This window comes from Rousettus aegyptiacus, unplaced genomic scaffold (assembly GCF_014176215.1).
Source record: "Rousettus aegyptiacus isolate mRouAeg1 unplaced genomic scaffold, mRouAeg1.p scaffold_m13_p_10, whole genome shotgun sequence".
Lineage (NCBI taxonomy): Eukaryota > Metazoa > Chordata > Mammalia > Chiroptera > Pteropodidae > Rousettus > Rousettus aegyptiacus.
In genome coordinates, this window is record NW_023416285.1 from 93,153,315 (window position 1) to 93,172,198 (window position 18,884).

The window sequence follows — 18,884 nt, forward strand, 5'->3', positions numbered from 1 at the left end:
GGAACAAAAATGTGGGAAAACAGATATATAAACTTAAATATGCTCTCGTGGATGTGTCTATGAACACAAAGGTATGCCTTTCTTAGTTTGCTACCAGTTTTTCAGACATTTTTGTAAATCCTTGACCATTCTATTTTCCTTCCTCCCGCAAGCCCCCCAGTTAGCCCAGCTTGGAAGAACTGGCTACGTTTGTTCTTTCTTTGTCACGCTGACTCTGGTCTGCTGCCTCCCCTGCCATTTCACTGAAACTGCCTTGCCCCTAGCCACCTCCTAGTCTTCATTCAGGGGTCTTGTAGGCTGTCTCAGAGTACCGAGCATGTGGACCCTCCTTTTTTTCTTGGCAAACTCTCTGCCCTTGACTCGACTCTGCTGTCTCCTCTTCCATCCCTGACGCCTGCTATTCCTGTCTCCTGACTCCTTTCTGGGCTTGCCTTTGCCTGGAGATGCTCCATCTCTAGTTTTTAACTATGTATTCAACTGTTTTCTAAACAGCCACCCAGATGTCTCATGGGAACATAAACCTTCGTGTGTCCCCTGCCCCCAAGCCAATCTCTACTGTGTTCTCTGGCTCAGCGAATGGAAGCACTGCCCACCCAGTCATCCAAACTAGAAAGGAGATTTTAGTTTAAATCCTTCTCTCCCTCAATTTCCATATCTAGGTAATTAACAAGTCCTCTGATTCTACTGCTCAGTGATTCTTACACGTGCCCATTTTATTCTAGCTCCACTGAGAAATTCTAGATCCAGCTATGGTCCACTCTCATTTAGTTACTGCTAGCAGCCTCCTGATCTACGTCTCACTCTCTAGTTTCAGCCCCTTCTGTTTCATTCTCTTTGCTGTACCCACAGTGTTTTTTCTAAAATGCAAATCTGCTGTTTGATTATGTGAGCTCTTCGGTGAGTCCTCCTGGCTTGTAGGATGAAGTCCAAACTCCTCACATCCAAACTTGGTCAACACGGCTCTGCACGATGGCGGTGCACTTAACTTATTGGCTTTATCCATTGCTGTTTTTTTCCCCTTCTCCCAACCAAGGTGGCCTTTTAGTTCTTATTATGGATTTTTGCCTCTCTTTAGAACCCTCTCGTGCTTTTCCTGGGTAGCTCCTGCTCCTCTTTCGGGTTTCACCTCAGTGTTCTAAAGTCTGATGGAAGTCACCATGTATGCACTGCCCTTGTTCACTGTCTCTTCATAGACAGTGATAATCACTTGCTAGCTTGTCCCTGTCCCCTGTGAGATTGAAGGCTGGGGGCAGAGGCAAAACCATTATAGCTCCTTTATAGTGCTTGGTGCCTGGCACATAATAGATGCTCAGTAAATACTTGTAGAATGGGCAAAAGGACTTTTAAAAAATCTATGTGTAGTCATTTAATAAACTTTCTCTGTGTTTTACTCCCTAACTCTTCTTTCCTCGTTTCCTGATTTTGTAAGAGTCCCGACTCTTGAGCAACCCATTCTACCTGTTTTAAATCTCTTAAAATTGTAACTCAAAGAAAAAAAAAATCATAACCTGACCTTCACTCTTGAAATGGCCCTCTGTAAAGGCCCTTTTGTCCTATTTTCAAAACCTGTGCTGTTACAATGCAGGTGTGGATGAACAGTGTAGAGGAAGAAGCAGATGTGTAAACGTGAGTTTTTGAGCATTTTGAGCACCAAATGTTCTTTATCATTCTTTTAATCATATGGTTTAAGTGAAGAAATGTAGTCATTTGAAAGATCATAACTGATGGGGTGGAGCCTCCTAGTGGTTTGGCTCCTCTTTATTCTATTTTTAGCTGGGCCAGACTTAGTAGAAATGTGTATGTAGATGGTTCATCACATGCCTTTAAGGAAAACATGCTGAGCAAGGAATTCCTGTACAAAGGAGCAAAAGGAAAAGTCTGTGAGTGAGGTCTGAGAAACTTTTCAGTTTGATTCTTAACTTGGCTAGTGCTTTTTAAAAAGATTAGTTATTAGTATTGTTGATGTTACATGGCAGATAAAGGGAAATTTATTTGGGAATTTGTTATTAAAACAGTTTAATGTTTTCCTTATTTGTGGATTTTGATAAGGCTTCCAGACACTATGATTTCCACATTTTTTAATCAGGATTGAAATAGGACTATAAGTTATAATACCAGCCTTTCTCACTGAGCAGTAATGCTCTAACAGAGTATAGGCATTTGCTTATAACAAGTAAATAGCATTAATACTTTAAGTAAAATAATTATCCATGTGTCTCATAGCACAGAACTAGATTGTTTTTCACTCCACTAGTGTTGAAAAAAACTGAAGTTTGGCATCTTTGGCAAGTGTTCGTACTAAGATGGTTTATATACTACCAGTTCATATGGATTGCACCAGTGTTCCTCAAGCTTTAAAATATGTAATTTAATCATCTTGACTTTTATGAGACCGCTGGTGCTGATTCAGTTCTCACTAGCTCTCAGGTGATGTCAAAGCTGCTGGAATGTGGACCAGACTCTGAGTAGCAAGGGGTTATACTATCAGACTTTTTTTTAATCCATTTCAATAAGGAGGGCATGCATTTTTTATTAGATGTTCCCTTTGTGTCCTTATTGCAGGGTTAAATAAGTGATAGTGTTGTTGTAAAATAGCAGGTTCCTCCTAAATTAGCATTTAATCCAAAGTATAAGTTGTAAGTACTTTTTGGGCTCTTAGATTTTTAAATCTCTCAATCATTGTTTGCTTATAGATTAGTCAAGTGACACCCCCTACACTATAGTAATGTAGGTGTATCTTACTTATCAAAGACTATGAGCATTTTTTCCTATCATTCATTGCATTATTTAAAGTATTCTGTTTTGGACCATTGCTTTGTCTTGATTTCAGGAGAGAGAATTTTCTCTTTTTCTCAGGGAATACTTGAGTTATTGATCTCTTTTCTACTTAGTTCAGTTCCACACAAGTTATGGATCTATCCGGCCGAAGGTATACTTTTTCATACTTGCATTTTTTTCTTTGAAAGTTTCTTGTTAATGTAGCTTGCTTGTGAAAAACAATTAGTTTTCTAGAGCTACCATAAGAAAGTGCCACAAACTGGGTGACTTAAACAACAGAACTGTTTGTCTCATGGTTCTGGAAGCCAGAAACCCAAGGCCGAGGGTTCTGCAGTATTGGTTATTTCTGAGGGCTCTGGCAGTGAGGAGGAGTCTGTTCCGTGCCACTCTCATAGCTTCTGGTGGTTTGCCAGCAGGCTCTGGTGTTCCTTGGCTCCTGCAGCACCATCCAATCTCTGCCTTCGTCTTCATGTGGCATTCTTCCTGTAAGTGTGTCCAAATCTCACTGTTCTAAGGAAAAGGTAGTGCTGGATTAAGGGCCCATCCTATTCGTGTTAACTGATTACAAGCAATGGCCCTATTTCCAAACAAGGTCACGTCCAGAGGTACTAGGGGTTAGCCTTCAACATAGGAGCTTTGGGAGTACACAGTTCACCATCACACAAATGACAAGTTCTCCGCATCTTAGAAAGAAGTGATAGGAAGGATACCCAGGTCACTGTCAGAATTGCTCTTGTTAGTGCCCCCTCCAGGCTCCTGCTGCGTCTGCTCTAGTGGGAGTCTGTGTGCTCCTTTACAAGCACTCGTTTGTCTGGAGACGGCAGCAAACAGTGCGCGGTGGTGTTTGGGCGTTCTTTTCTTGCCAGAGGTTTGTCCTCAGTCCTAGTTCTTTAACATTGCCCTGTTTGTGCCTCTAGGAGACGTTGACCCAGCAGCACGTGTCATTTCATTAGGTCCTGTATCTGATGTTGTGGATAGTGGAGTCCTCCAGCAATTGAGCGAGAGCAGTGGACACATCTCAGCATGTCGGTCTAGAGAGTTGCGAATCCAAACCTGGGACAGGCTGGGGCCGTGAGGCGGAAACAGCAGCCTCTGCCAACAACGGAACAAGCCCACGCTTCCAGATAAGGCATAAACAGCCTTTTGTAATGGAAATCACGTGAGGGTTAATCTTCTCTTGAGAATGGCAGTCAAGAAATGAGATGGTTAACTTGACTACTGAGCAGTTATACCCAGAAGAGCGTCAATGTGTCAATGAGATGACTGAGCCGGAGAAGAAATGGCTATAATGGTAATGGTATGGGGGAAATGAACTTGAGTTTTAAACTTGATTTGAGTTACAGTGTCTCTGAATTGAACATCCCACGTTGGAAGAAGATACATTTGGGGGCTCCAGGACTACAGTAGAAAAGTATAGAGCAAGCAGTAAAATCTAGTAAAAACTTACATGCAGGACAACAAAATGATGAAAGATATCCAAATACCAGATAATCCACCAGGAAGGCTTTTGTGTAGGAATTTGTTTCAAGAGGAACAAGGGATGAGGGAGAGAAATCAGTTTTATCCATCAGAGTCAGTGATATAAAATTGCTATTGGGGTAAAAGAAAAATGTGAAGACTGTTAGTATGCAAAGAGCATGGATTCAGATGGCTTAGGGAAGTCTGACACCAGCCTGAGAAGAGGGAAATGAGCCCATTGTAAGTATCATTGAGAACAACGTGCCAGCCAGCATGCACAGAAAACGGACGAAGGACAACAAGAAGCGGATCAGAAGATTTTGTTGACCTTCATGGGTTTACAGCCTCTGTCTCTAAACAAAGTATGGAAACAGTAGAGCTTTTATTTTGCTTTTGTTTTTTTTGTTTGTTTTGTTTTGTTCTTGCCCCTCCCCCCAAATAGAAATGAGGGTTCTTAGTCTGTTTCTGGCAATCTGTTAATTTAGTAGGATAGTTGTCTTTCGTTTGCTTTCCAGTAGGCATAGTAAATTTAGTTAAAGAGCACATCTGTATGCTACAACTCGATTACATCTTTTTTCTAGCTATTTTGCATTTTTTCTTTTACCATGTTTCAGTTTCTGCATGTAGAATTAAATAAGAAACAAAACCTGTAAAGTTGTAACATTTCACATGGAAATGCTGCCCGATCTTCACCAGCTTCAGAAATCTGACCTTTGCCGATGCTGCAATAAAGTGTTGTAATTTAGATCTGGTGTGGTTGCGTCTTATTTGGTTTGGGTTTGGGGAACCTATTAAACGGGTAACTCATATCTTCCAAGGTCGTCTTCGTTTTTTATGTCGTCTGAGAGGCGATTTCTTCAGCACGTCACCAGCAGCGTTGCTCTCACTTTAGCAGTCTGTATTTATTGTGCATGGTGGTCCTGGGTGCCTGAGTCAGCTAGCTTCCCTTTGGGTCAGGCTACAAAAAGTAGCCTGTGGAGTCCAGTGCAATAAACATTCTTAGAACAGGCTTAAAGCTGGTTAAGATGGAAAGTGTTGGGACAGCACAGTCCAGCATGGGGCAGTGGTCATGATTTCACCCAAGCATGTGCAGCGGGGCTCACAGAGCCTCTGAAGCGGGCAAGGTAGAAGCGAATCACAAGGACCCCTGTTTTCAGTTGCTTTCCAAGGCTGACACAGTTCAAAGGAGTGACTGTACTCAACATTGCTAAAATAACTACAATCCAGCTGAGTCGTTAGAAGTTGAAAAGATAGAATTTGAATAATAAGAGAGTTTCAGAACTACTTAATTCTGTTAATTGTATTTTCCAGCCCTCTTCACCATTTTCATAGCTGACCTGTATGCTGTTACTCTGTTCTGTATTGGGGAGAATTGTTGACAAGTTTTGTCATTTCATATTTCTAAGTTTTAAATTGGGGAGCCAGGGAGAATTGTACTGTATGTCACGCACAAGGCAGAGAATATCTGTACGTCAGCTGTGGTAATTCACCTTCATTCACCTTTCATCTGTCATCTAGAAAGAACAAGGTCACGTATAGATGTAACATGTTTTGGGAAACATGACAAGTGGATCAAATAGGATGATCTGCAACACCGGTACTTCATTCAGTTAGATTGCTGTGACAATGATAGCTTCCTGGCGACCAAAAGATAAGTGATATGTAAATAGGTTCTGTGTTAATCACCAAGAAGCTTGCATATGTATTTTTTAAATGAGATGAGAGGTCTACATTTTGGAGAATACTATGATTGTCATAGCTTTGTCCATCTTTTAGGTCTCTCAGAATCCACTGAAGGAAGCAGATGTTAACAAATCAGATGTTAGCTGTCAGACTTTGCCCTTTGATCCTTTGATTCCTTTTGGGGACTAATAAGCTGAAAAGGCCTTTGGGAACCTAACTCTGTCCAGGTGAGTCCTTGTACTGGGCTGTGAGAGCTGCCCAGGCCCCTCGTGTGCTCTTAGTCTGTACCTTCATTGCAAACTGGCAGCCAGACGGAAGAATACAGATAATAGACAAAAGCAAGACTAGAAAAGTAAAATCTGCTTAAGACAGAGAAACACAAGAGGGCATAGTACAGACCTCTGGGAGGCCCGGGTTGGTTGTCCTGGGAGGTGTGGAATGTTAGCGTTGGAAGAACTACTCAGTTCTCAATGGGGAATCATCCCGAGAAGTGCAGTAAGATGAGTCATTGGTGCTGTCAGAGTTTTATGATTAGCAGAAATAACTTCATTATAGGAAGGAAATAGACCAGGAATAGTGAGGCCGGCAGCCAAGAGAGACAGACTTCAAGATTTTTTAATAACTCCGTCCATATCATAAAATATCTTTGTAGTACTCAGAATACCTGAGATAATGATTTTTTAAAAAATATTTTATTTTAGAAGACAAAGACAAAATACTTCTCAGGTTCCCTTCCAAAATGGCTTTAAGGTTTTTTACATTCAGGGGTAAACTTCCAGCTACCCAGAAACCCATTGTGTTATTTAGTTGCAAATGAAAGATACCTAATTTGAATTTGTTTAAACTCACAGGAGATGATTGTAAGGATCCTAAAGTTTCAAACCAACACAAGAATATTGACAGGCTTTACAAATAACTAAATGCAGTCGGAACTCTCACGTGTTCATTCTGCTCCTCGGCATCATTCTTCCTCACTGTCTCAGTCTGCTCAGTCTCCTATAACAGAATAGCACAGACGGCTGCTTAAACAGCAGTCGTTTATTTCTCACGATGCCCAAGATCAAGGTGCCAGCATCGTCAGTTTGCAGCGAAGCCTCTCCTTGGCTTGCAGCTGGCCACCTTCTCACTGTCCTCACACAGCCTTTCTTCTGTGCATCCCTGGTGTCTTCCTCTTATGAGGACACCAGTCCCATGAGGTTAGGGACCCACCTTTATGACCTCATTTAACCAAAGTTACCTCCTTAAAGGCACCACCTGCAAGTACAGCCACACTGGGCGTGGGGAGGGGGCTTCAACCTGTGAATTGGGGGAGGGGTGCGGTGGGTTGCAATTCAGCAACCAAGTGTGCCTACTCGAAGAGCTGTTGGCTTCAAGCTTGTCACAGGCGTCTGTCCTTGGACCAGTGATCTGTGGTCAAGGGGCTCTGTCCTGTGAAATCATGGTTGCTCCCCAGGAGCGCTAAGAATTACCTGGGGGAGGGCCACTTCCTTCACTCAGTTACCCAAAATTGAGGTTCTCTCAGGTTTTAAATGTGAGGTTTACCACATAGCTGTAAGTTTGTTTCTGAAGTTTGATTTTTAAACAATTCCAAATATTCTATCTATTCAAGCTTTCCTTAAAACATCTCTTTTACTCTGTATGGCTGGCCCCTGGGGGTAGCTTTCCAAGTTCTCAGTCTGGTGTTCTTCTCTAGACTTGTTTTGAATAAAAGTAAAACAGGTGAAAGTAATTTGAATTGAAAATACTAAGTATTCTATATAAGAAAAATCACATTTTTGGCATTCTTATTTAAATGTGATTTTTTTTTTTTAACCTTTGGAAATCCAAAAAAACATTTAGCCATCTTCCGTTATCTCAGTAAATATGCTGCTTTCTCGGGAAGTAACTTTGAAAATAAATGTTCGTTTCGTTGGAAATGGTTCCAATTTTATAGTTACCGGGAAATGCATTTCAGATTCTGAGTATAAGCATGTATGTGTACCAGTACTTATGTTTTTTACCCTTTCTTTGGTTCCTATGTGATAATGTAGAGACAGTTTTATTTTGGAGTCATGGATTTAAACATTGTATATAAATACTTGGCAACTTTGGGAAGAAAAAGATTTGTTGAGAAATACTAACTGACCCCATTCTGTATACCAGGCACTGGAGATGCAGAGGTGGCCTTGCTCTTTTGGGACTGACACTGTAGTAGGGGAAGCAGACAAGAAGTGGAAAATCTCCGTGAATTTAAGTGACGGTATCTATAAAGTGCTGATTGCAATGAGTGGCACATAGGAAGGATTCATTTGGTGGCAGCCCCTGTTTCGTTGCAGCTCTGCATTTGCTGTTTCTTCTGCCGGGAGCACCCCCTTCTTCACTACCTGGCTCCTGCTACTCGCCTTTCAAGATTTAGTTCAGGCTTCGTGAACTCCTTGCTGTCCTCCCCACCCCCGATTCAATTTAGGTGCTTTTCTTGAGCTTTATTAAAATGCCTCTCTGCCTGCCTGCCTGCCCACCTCCTGGGAAAAGTGAGTTTTAGAGGAGGGGGTTACACTGCTGTTGTTTTTGTGAATGAGACAAGCAGAGCCCCTTGAATAGGCGTGTAAGGCTAGAAATGGGGGCCCCTGTGAAGTGTTCTGTAAGTGCTTCCCCCTAGGCTGTGAGCGAATCTGCTCAATCCCAGGAGGAGTGTGTGGCCGTTACGAGCCACTTGCCCCTGCCGCACTTGGAACAGGGCTTCTGCACTTGACCTGAATGCTGTCCGACTTTAACTCTCATTTGTCTGGCTTTATCAGTCGAGTTCAGGAATTTAAAAAGTGGAAACAGGTCCCACCAGTCTGCCATGTCCCCGGTTCACAGTGACCCTAGATAGTGGCATGGCCACTTTGGGGTCAGCGCTGGTGGGTAATTTCTCATCTGGACTGACGGGCAGAGAATGGCATTCCAATTCCATGATCTCTTTGCTTTGTGATCTAAGAGGTGAACTGGTGGGCTTCATGTATTCCCCGCCCCCAGAGTTGTGTGCACCTATATACACTAGCCATTAGGGGGCCTCAGGTCTGGGACATTCTTTGAGTAGAGACCCAGAGGCAGGTGATACCTACTATGTGCGAGGGGCAGGAAGGTGCCAAACTGACCACTGGTCACTTACTCATTCGATGTTTATTGAAAACCAGCTCTGATACTTCCTATCTGTGTGACCTTGGGTAGGTATTAACCTCTAGACCTCAGGTTTCTCTTCTGTAAAATGGGGATAACTTATTAGGGTTGTGTGAGGAATTAATGGGATAATGGACATGAGGGTCCTAACACAGCAGCTGTTATATAGCGAGTGCTCAGTAAAGGTCGCGTGGTGACAGCAGCTTCTGTGTGCCGGATGCAGTGCTGGGTACAACACTGACCAAGCAGGCTCTGCTGTTGAAGAGCCAACAGACCCTTCAGGTGTGCAGAGAGTGAAAATCAACTTCACACCTGGGTGGCTAAAGTCACACACAGGATTTCCAGTAAACCATTGCCCAGGAAAAAATGTGCGTCAATAGCGGAGGGAATGCCACCCTTCTGGTGACTCTGGCCTGGATCAAATCCCACATCCCTGCCAAATAGAGAAATAATGTCCCCATTTCCCCCAGAGGCCACTGGCCATTTAGATTCAGGCGTAAACCTTTTATTTTCTCATGAAATTTTTTTTTATGTTTCTTCTCCAATCACGGAGTTGGCGGTTGACTTGAATATTAAGGAGAAATACAGGGTGCTCCTAGTTCATGACCCTAAAAGTATGGCAGCTTCTGAGTCCTCCAAAGTCCCCAGACATGAGTGGGCTGTTGGGTCAGACCACCCGAGTGTTTTTCTGAGATGTATCGTGGTCAGGGGTCAGAGTGACAAAACCCTAGGGTGCCATTTGGAACGCCGGAGATCCTCAAAACGGTACAGGCCAGTGACTTTTCTTTGAGCAGAGTGAGCCATTGTCATCTTGAGACTGAAGTGGGTTTTTGTGGGACCCTTGGAAGGGCATCGACAAAGAATAGGAAGTGAAGGGAGCCAAACAGGAAGCCATTTGGAAACGAGAAAGCAGAGTCGTTCCTCAGTTTCATCAGTCCGGCCGCCCACTCGCGTGTGTAGCACACGGGCCTGCGGGAGTCGTTTTTCAAATCAGTGAGCCCTCGTTTACCAGGACTTCTGTGTGCTCAGGGGCCATTGATTAAACATCGAGACTATGAGGAATTATAGGGAATGACCCAAATCCTTCAGTAATTTATAATCTTGTTCAAAGCCGCACGCGGAATGTGCACCCTCCCACGTCAGCACAGGACCAGCTCCTTCGCCGCCCCGTTCCGTGCTTCCGGTGTGGTGGAGGAGTGCTGGCTGCGAGCTAGACAGAGCCGACTGGAGTCCTGGTCCTGCCACCCACTGGGTAAGTTTCTTAACCTAAGCCTCATTCAGCTCGTTTGTACCATGACAATCAAATCACGAATTTTCGAGGGCGGTCGTGAAAATTGAATGGCAGGCGTTCATTCAGCACCTGTGTGCTAGGCTGAAGACGCAGTGATACACAAGGCAAAATCCTGCTTCTATGGAGCTTATGTGCTAGGCAAGAGAAACATGTAATAAAGAGAAACGCAGAAAAATATCAAATAGAGATAAGCCGTGGTGGACATGGCGATGCACTGCCCCGGCCGCCTCCGCCGAAGGCCTTGTTCTGGAGGCGCACTTGGCAGGTGGCCTGCAGCTGTCAGCTCCTTCTGGGGTCGCTTAGCTGCAGATGTTGCTGGAGCTGGCCCAGGGAGGCCCACGTGCAAAGACTGATCCCTGTGGGCCTAGGAAGGCTTGGCCATCCTTGACCCAAGTTGGCAATTCAAGAGCCGTTCCAGCCGCACAGCCCCGCGTGCAAGCTGTCGCTGAGCCTGCACTGAGGCTGACTTGCCCCTCTGCTGGTCCTTCCTGGCCCCCTTCCACAGTGGTTGATTCGGAGCGCTCCCTCATAGGCATCCTGTGCTCCAAACTCCTTGGCGTCTGCTTCCCTGAGACCTAGACTGCAGGCCCAGTGCTCTGCCTGGTGACATGCTGTGACTGCCTGGCCTCGAGATTGGGCCCGTGTGGGAGGTCTCCCTGCAAACAGGAGGCTCAGCCAAGACCTGAGGACAGGGTCAGCCCCCGGAAGGTGGGGGCGGCGCATCCCAGACAAGTTGATGAACATGGCCTGTTTGAGGGACAGAGGGAAAACCAGGGGGAGAGGGAGAGAGGAAGCAGAGGAGCTTGGAGAGGCAGGGCCGCCCCCGAGAGGACTTTGTAAGCCAGAGAGCAAAAGCAGATTTCCTCCTAGGTGTGATATGGTTGATCTGATCTTATTTTAAGTGATCACTGACTGCTGAGTGGAGGGCAAGATTGAAGGAGCTAAAGTAGAAATGGGGAGACCTGTGAGGACGATATGGCAGGAGCCTGGGCAAGGGACCGTGTGGGTGATAGTGGAGAGAAGATGTTTCAGGACACGTTTCCCAGGTATTGCTGAGAGGCCTTGGGGATGGAGTCGTGGGAGGGGGTGGGATGAGGAGCCTCCTGGCCTGAGCAGTTGGGCGGGGGGAGTACCTAGAGGGAGCACAGGCAGACAGTCCCCAGGTGGTGTCACTCATTGAGAGGGACAGCTGCCAGGAGGTTCCTACTTCCTTCGAGTCGTTTGCATAGCCTGGCCCCACACCTAATGTTTTCACAAGCTGCCGCTGAAAATGTCCACTGCCAAATGGACCTGGTTCCTGGAGACGTCCTAGTCTGCAGGTGGGCAGGCGAAGATGTTGGCCAGAGGGCTGCGGAGGTGACTTAAGGGGCTGACTGCGAACTGATCTCTGCCTCTGTTCTGCCTGACCTGGATTTTCCTTTCCTTTCACCTTGACTTCTGTTTGTGTGCTTTGCACTGTTTATGAGAGACTCGGGGGGGATGTAACAGAGGCGGGCCAGCGGCAGGTGTCTTCTTTTGTTGCTCACCTGGATCAGGCTGGAGGTGCTCTTGACCCTCCCAGGGGCTCGAGGCCCCCCGCCCCGCTTCCTAAAGACTCAGCACCCTGAAAACCTGACCCACCCCAGGACTTTATCCAGTCTTTCCCCGTGCGCTTCACTGCCCGCTGCAGCGGGAACCAGGGCAAGGTGCCATTGGCCGACGCAGCCCCCGCAGAGCCTGCAGGGAGAGAAGCAGAAGGTGGGAGGGATCTGTGGCTGGCGGAGCGTCGGGCTCCCTACTGCCAGCTCCGTGTGACTCGGGTCCTTGTCCCTTCCGTTGTCATCCGGTGTTTCCACCCGGGCTCCTAGTGCTCTCAGCTCCTGCAGCCTCCAACATGAAAACAGATATGGAGGCCAGATGCGTGGAAGTTGGGCAACACCCTTGTATTCCTGGGGAGGAGGTCTGAAATAAGTACAAAAGCCCTGATTCCATTTTACTTTTTAAGAACTTTTTATCTGGAAGTAATTACAGACTCACCAGAGGTTGCAAAAATAGTATAGTCAGGCAAACCCTTTATCCTTTTTTCACCAATAGTGACGTCATATGACTATAGCACAATATCAAAACCAGGAAATCGGCATTGATTCAGTACTGACAACTAGACTGCAGACCTTATTCAGTTTCCACTGGTTTTACATATGTGTCCGTGTGTGTGTGTGTGTGCACGCGTGGTTCTACACAATGTTAGGTATAGATTTGTGTAACCCCACCGCTCTCAGGATGCAGACTGTTCCAATGCCAGAGGAGCTCTCTGTGTCCACCTATGATTTAGTACAGGAGTTGGTTCATGCAGTTCTGGAGGCCTTCTGCAAACTGGAGATGAGGAGAGCCAGTGGTGTAATTCAGTCCGAGTCCTATAGCCCAAGAACCAGGAGTGCTGAAGTCTGAGGGCCCAGGTCCAGCAAAGAGAACGAATTTGCCCTTCCTCCTATTTTTGTTCTGTTCAGGCTCTCAGTGGATTGGACAAGGCCCACACTGGTGAGGGTGGGTCTTCTTTACTCAGGCTACTGATTCAGGTGCTAATCTATCTCTTTCGGAAACACCCTCACAGAAAGATCCAGAAATAATGTATGCTAGTGATCTGGGCATCCCTGAGCCCCATCCAGTTCACACATGACGTTGACCATCATACCTGGAAGCTGCTAAACTGGCTTCATCTCTATAGTTTTGTCATTTTGAGAATATTATATAAATGGAATCATACAGATTGGATCCGTGGTGCCCTTGAAATCCATCCAAGTTGGTGCATGTGTCAATAGCTTTCTCTTTTTTATTGCTGAAAAGTATCCCCTCGTATGGGTGTGTCAGAGTTTGTTTAACTATTCACCCACTGAAGACATTTAGGTTGTTCCCAGTTTGGGGTTATTCTACATAAGACTGCTATGAATACTTGTGTACCAGGTTTTATTTAAAAAATTGTGGCAAAATATACATAAAATTTGCCATTTAACCATTTTTAAATGTACAGTTTAGTGTATGTAGTTTTCGTGTGGTTGTAAGTTTTCATTTCCCTAAGGCAAACACACAAGAGTGCAACTGCTGGATCGTATGGTTAGTGCATAAGGAACAACTGTGCCGTTTACATTCCCACCAGCAGCGTAAGAGAGATCTCATTTCTCCGCATCCTTGTCAGCATTCAGTCTGATCGCTGTTTTATATTTTAGCTACTATGATAGGTGTGTAATGGCGTCTCCTTGTAGTTTTAATTTACATTTCCGTAATGGCTAATGATGTTAAACATCTTTTCATGTGTGTATTTACCATCATTTCTCCTCTTTGGTGAAATGTTTGTTCATGTCTTTTGCCCTTCTAATTTGATTATACGCGGGCTTGCATTTGTGTTTTTATTGCATTTGTGTTTTCGAGTTTTGAGGGTTCTTTTTATATGTTCTAGATACAAGTCAGATAGGTGATTTTCAAATATATTTTCTCTGATCTGTAGCTTGTCTGTCATCTTCTTAACAGGGTCTTTTGTTCAGCAAAAGTTTTTAATTTTGATGAAGTTCAACATATCATTTTCCCCCATAAATTCTCCTTTTGGTATCATGTCCAAGGACTCCACTCTCTTCGCTAGCCCTAGATCTCAAAATTTTTCTTCCATCTTTCTTTCCTGAAAGTTTTATAGTTTTATGTGTTACATTAAAGTCTGTGATCCATTTTGAGTTAATTTTGGTGTAAGGTGTATGATTTAGGTTGAGGATTTTTTTTTTTTTTTTTGCTTATGTTAAATTGCTCCAGTGCCATTTGTCGAAGAGTCATTTCTCCTTTGGATTGCTTTTGCATCTTTGTCAAAACACACGCGCGCGCACACACACACACGCATGCACACAGAACATACTGTGTGGGTCTATTTCTGGGTTCTCTGTTCTGTTCCGTGGACCTCTGTGTCCTTCCCCCAGTACTATGTTGTCCTGATCACTGGGCCTGTGTAGTAAGTCTTGCTATTGGATAGAGTGATTCCTCCCACTTTATACTTCTTTGTCAAGATTGTTTTAGCAATCTAGTTCCTTTGCCATTTCATATAAATTTTAGAGTTAGCTTGTCTGTTTCTACAAAATATCTTGCTGGGATTTTGATAGGAAGTGTGTTATTATTTGTGAGCTACTGTGAATGGAATTACTCTTTAAATTTCATTTTCAGAGTGTTCATTACTAATATCTAGAAATATAGTTAACTTTTTTTTTTTACATTGACATTACTCAACCCTTTAATTTGTTCTAGTAGTTATTTTGTAAATTCCTTAGGATTTTCATCATACAGCATAATGTCATCTGCAAATACAGTTTCACTTCTTGCTTTGTAATCTAGATGTCTTGTATTTCCTTTTCGTACCTGATCACACTGGCTAGAATCTCCAGGATAATAATCAGTAGAAGCGGTGGGAGTGGACGTCCTCGCTCCTGATCTTAGAAGAATGCATTCTGTTTTTCACCATGCAATATAATACAGAGAAAACTGTATACTGACCAAGTACCAGGGTCCTGAGAAAGAGGCGGGTGGGTGAGGGCATCCAGAAAGGCTTTCCAAGGAGGATGAGCTAGTTCAGCGCGGTCAGGAACTGTGTGTTTGTCCTGACATCCAGTACTGGAACTGGCAGCTGAAGAGGTTGGGCTCAGGACTGCCGAGACGTTACGGGACTTGCTGTGCTTCCCCGACAAGGTAGATCTGCTCTTCTTCCCCATCATATCCATGAGTGAGACAGCCAGGCAACCTCCAAAGGGTCCTGTGCCACCACTTCATCTCATTACTCATCACCAGGATGTGGTGAGGGTTGGGGGGTGGGGGACAGAAAAACTCCCCACTGTTCCAGGGAAGAAAGCCACGAGCAAGCACATGAAACCTGTCCTGAAGTGACTGGGGCCGCTGTACCAGTGGAGATCCTGTGGACCGTCTCTCTGTATTAAGAATCTGATCTTCATTTGTTCCTTACTCCAATAATTCATTCACTCATTTATTGCATTTGTCCAGCACCAGCTTAGTCCAAAGAATCTTTTGAGACAAGGCATGGGATAAAATAGACCAAAGTTCTTATTCACCAGACAGTTGGAATTGACGACGGAGGAATGAGCCTCAAATACTTAAGTCTCAGAAATGATGTGAGCTCTGGCATAAACCAAGGGCAGTGGTCGCTCTGAAACAGCTCGTTTCAGTGTGTGGAGGGCGGGTGGGTGGACTACATGTAGGGTGGCACAGGCAAGCTGAGCCTTAAAAGATGTATAGGATTTTTAAAGACGACTCCCAGGAGCTGTGATTCTGAAACTTTGTTGGATGTGACTCTCCTGAGATCTTGTTAAAATGTGGATTCAGTGGGTCTGGGACAGGGCTTGAGAGTTTTGACAAACTCTGAGGTGACGCCGATGCTGTAGGCCCGAGGGTCACTCTGCAGGGCATAGGGAACATCTGGTATCTTTTGGCTGGAGCACAGTGAGAGAGAGGGAGAGAAGAACTGGGAAGGTGGGTAAGGCCAGATTCCAGGCTGAGGAGTGTGAACTGTGTTTGGCAGGCAGTGTACAACCTCTGAAGGTATTCGGGTCATTAGTGAGCCACCCGGGACTTCTAGGAAGATTAGCTTGGAAATCACTCAAAGGAGAGATGAAGCTGAGGCAACTCGAGGCACAGTGATTTGTTATTCATCTGTCCATCCGTGCATCCATCCATCTACTCACCATCTACCGACCCATCCACCATTTAACTGCCCAGCCATCCATCCACCTACCCGCCTATCCCTCCATCATCTGTCTACCACCCACTGACATTCGTTAGGTACATGTCGTGCCCCAGACTCTGGGGAAGGATGCAGGAAACCCAGTTTCCACCCCTAGAGAATTCAGAGCTGAGTGGTATTGATAAACCCGTGTTATGCGTGCAGGTTCTATGGGAGCACAGAAGAGGGTGGACAAGGGGCTTCCTGAAGGAAGGGACCCTTGAGAGCTTTCAAAGAACAGTGGGAGTTATTTGGATAAGAGTCCAACAATGCCCACTCTTGGAGGCCATAAGGGTCACTGGAAGCTGTGGAATGTTGTGTGCCCAGGCATTGTGCTAAGCGCTTCCCACAGGTCATTGCAGGGAACCCTCCTCTTAACACTAGGAGGGGTCCCCTACTTTAAGAACGAGGAAACAAGACTTCCGCAGGGTCAGCAGCTTGCCCGAGATCACCAGCTTCCAGGTCCTGGGGCCTCGATGGAAGCTAAGTGGGCCGTGCTCCAAAGCCCAAAGTCACCAGAGTCATGAACCACTGAGCGGGAGGGCGGAACGGAAGGGGCGGGGCCCGCTGAGGGGCGTGGCGCTCAGGTCATGACGGAGGGGCGGGCGCCTGTGAGCCAAACCGAAGGATGCAACCAGCGAGTTTTAGCAGAAAGTCCCCAAACTGACATGGCCAAAGTGCTCAGCATAGAGATGGCCTGGAGGTAGTGAGAGGGCAGACAGGAGAGGTCCCCAGGAGAGGGCACTGCTGAAGAATACTGCACAGTGAACCAGCCCTGGACACGCGCTCGCGCACACACTCACACACACATTCTCCTCTCTTCCCCTCGCCTCCCCTCCCCTCCCCTCCCCTCTTCCCTCTCTTCTCCCCTCCTTTTCCTCTCTCTGGTACCCCATCCCCTCAGTTTCTCACGGGCTCTGGGTCATGGAGAGACTGGGGTGGTGTAGGCTGGGGGCTGCTGAAGGACAGCAGTTGATCTGAACCCGAAAGCATGCCCCAGAAGCAGAAGCTCTGTGCCGGAGACGGTATCAGACGCCGAGCCCCTGCTCAGAACCTCCGGAGGGACTGGGCGCTGCTCGCTTTCCCACCAGAGCTCAAGCCGTGTGGACAGCATCAGGATGGCAAAGGGCTGAGGGCCCGTCCTCCTGGGCTGCCACAACCAGGTCTCGCATGCAGTTCTCACAGCTCTGGAGGGTGGAAGTCCAGGATCAAGGTGTCTGTGGGGCTGGGCCCCGGCAAGGCCTCTCTCCTGGGCCTGAAGACAGCTGCCTGTCCCTGTGTCCCCAGATGGCCTCCCCTCTGTATGTTTGTGGGGAGGGAGAGAGATGTGGTATTTCTTCCTCTTCTTATAAAGACCCCAGACACTGGATTAGGGCGCCACCCTAACAACCTTATTACCTGTTTAGAGGCTCTATCTCCAAATACAGTCACACTGGGGGTCGTTTAGGGCTTCCACATATGAATTTGGAGGGGACACAGTTCAGTTCGTAGCACCGCCTAAGGTACACTTTAGTCCAGGCCCCTCATTTTACCAAAGAGGAAAGAGGCTCAGAGAGGTTATGCGTTTGTTCAAGGTCACACAGCTGACTAGCAGCACCTCCAGAACTGGGAGTCCGGCCTGGCGTCTCCCAGACATGTGGAGGAAAGGACAATGTCTTCTAGCTCCTGTGGCCATGTGGGTGAGGCCCGCCGTGGGTGTGCCATGCCCTTCAGTAGCTCTTTATGTGAGAGACAAGCGGAGGGGAACAGGCCCACCCCGAAACCTGAAGGATTTGGCTTAGACCTCCTGTTTGAAAAGACTTTCTGTTTAAAAAAGTTGTGAACCACTGCCAGGTACGGCCGCTGGCAATTAGGGGGTTTCTTCCTCAGAAAATGGCAGAAGGTTTGGCAAAGGGGCAGGGAACAGACTTCCTAAGTGCTTAAAGATCCTTTTAGACTCAGGTTTCTATAATGACATTAGGAAACTACTCAACCGAAACTGACTGAATCCAGAAGTCTTGCCAGAAGGAAATAGTCACTGAGAAGGTATCTGCACGCATAGGTTTGGCCCAGCCCCCTGACCTTGGGGGTGAAGGCAGGGACCGGACATGTGCGGGGCTGTTTGCCTTGGTTGGGCAATGCAGATAAGTCGTCCTGTTTGTATTTGCGGACAGGGGCCGACGTTTGTTTGGGCAAGGTCAGGCCCGAGCAAGCAGGAGGAGCCGGGGGGAGCTGGCACCGCGGTCAGGGGCTGCCTTTGGGGCCGGGAGGGAGGCGCAGCCGCGGTCCAGCTCGGAGGTGCCCCTTCTCCGTCTGCTGTGTTCTCCTGGGCTTCTGTCTGCGTATCAACCCTTAACTCTCTGACTACAGTTCCCCCCCCCCCCCGTCCCTGCCTCCCACCCTTCCTCCTCTCTGTTTCCCCATAACACACCCCTTGCCAGCAAAGCTGCATGGACCCAGGCCCAAAAGACTTTCTGAGAAAATGATATTTCAATTGAAAAATGAATTTGGGCAACCCCTTTCAGATCCAGCAAATGCCATTTTTAGTAAAATAGGAAATTCTGAGACCTGCCCAGATGGGCAATAGAGCGATTGCCATTCTGAGCACTGTCTCTCCCGATTTGCCGGACGAGCACATGGGCTGAGAGGCCATGTCAAGACGTGAGGATCGGTCTGGTGTAGTACAGCCTCAGTGTGACCCGTGCTCAGTTTTTGCTGCTCTGTGTAACTGAGCCCTCGCCCTCCTAGGAAGGAGAGGAAGTCAGGAAGGGCATCGTCTCTGGGCAGCTGTGAGGGCACAGCTAACCCAGA

The 18,884-nt window shown here is 46.4% G+C and overlaps 1 protein-coding gene across 4 annotated transcripts in view; it reads left to right on the forward strand.

The window, feature by feature from the left end:
• Positions 1-4,981, forward strand: part of UPF2 (UPF2 regulator of nonsense mediated mRNA decay) — a 93,715-nt gene extending 88,734 nt beyond the window's left edge. For all 4 annotated transcript variants that reach the window (XM_016134434.2, XM_036228187.1, XM_016134436.2 and 1 more), the window contains one exon: positions 3,696-4,981. In XM_016134434.2, coding sequence (XP_015989920.1) covers positions 3,696-3,705 — 10 coding nt within the window. In that variant the 3' untranslated portion in view covers positions 3,706-4,981. The remainder of the gene's footprint in view (positions 1-3,695) is intronic.
• The last annotated feature ends 13,903 nt before the right edge of the window (positions 4,982-18,884 follow it).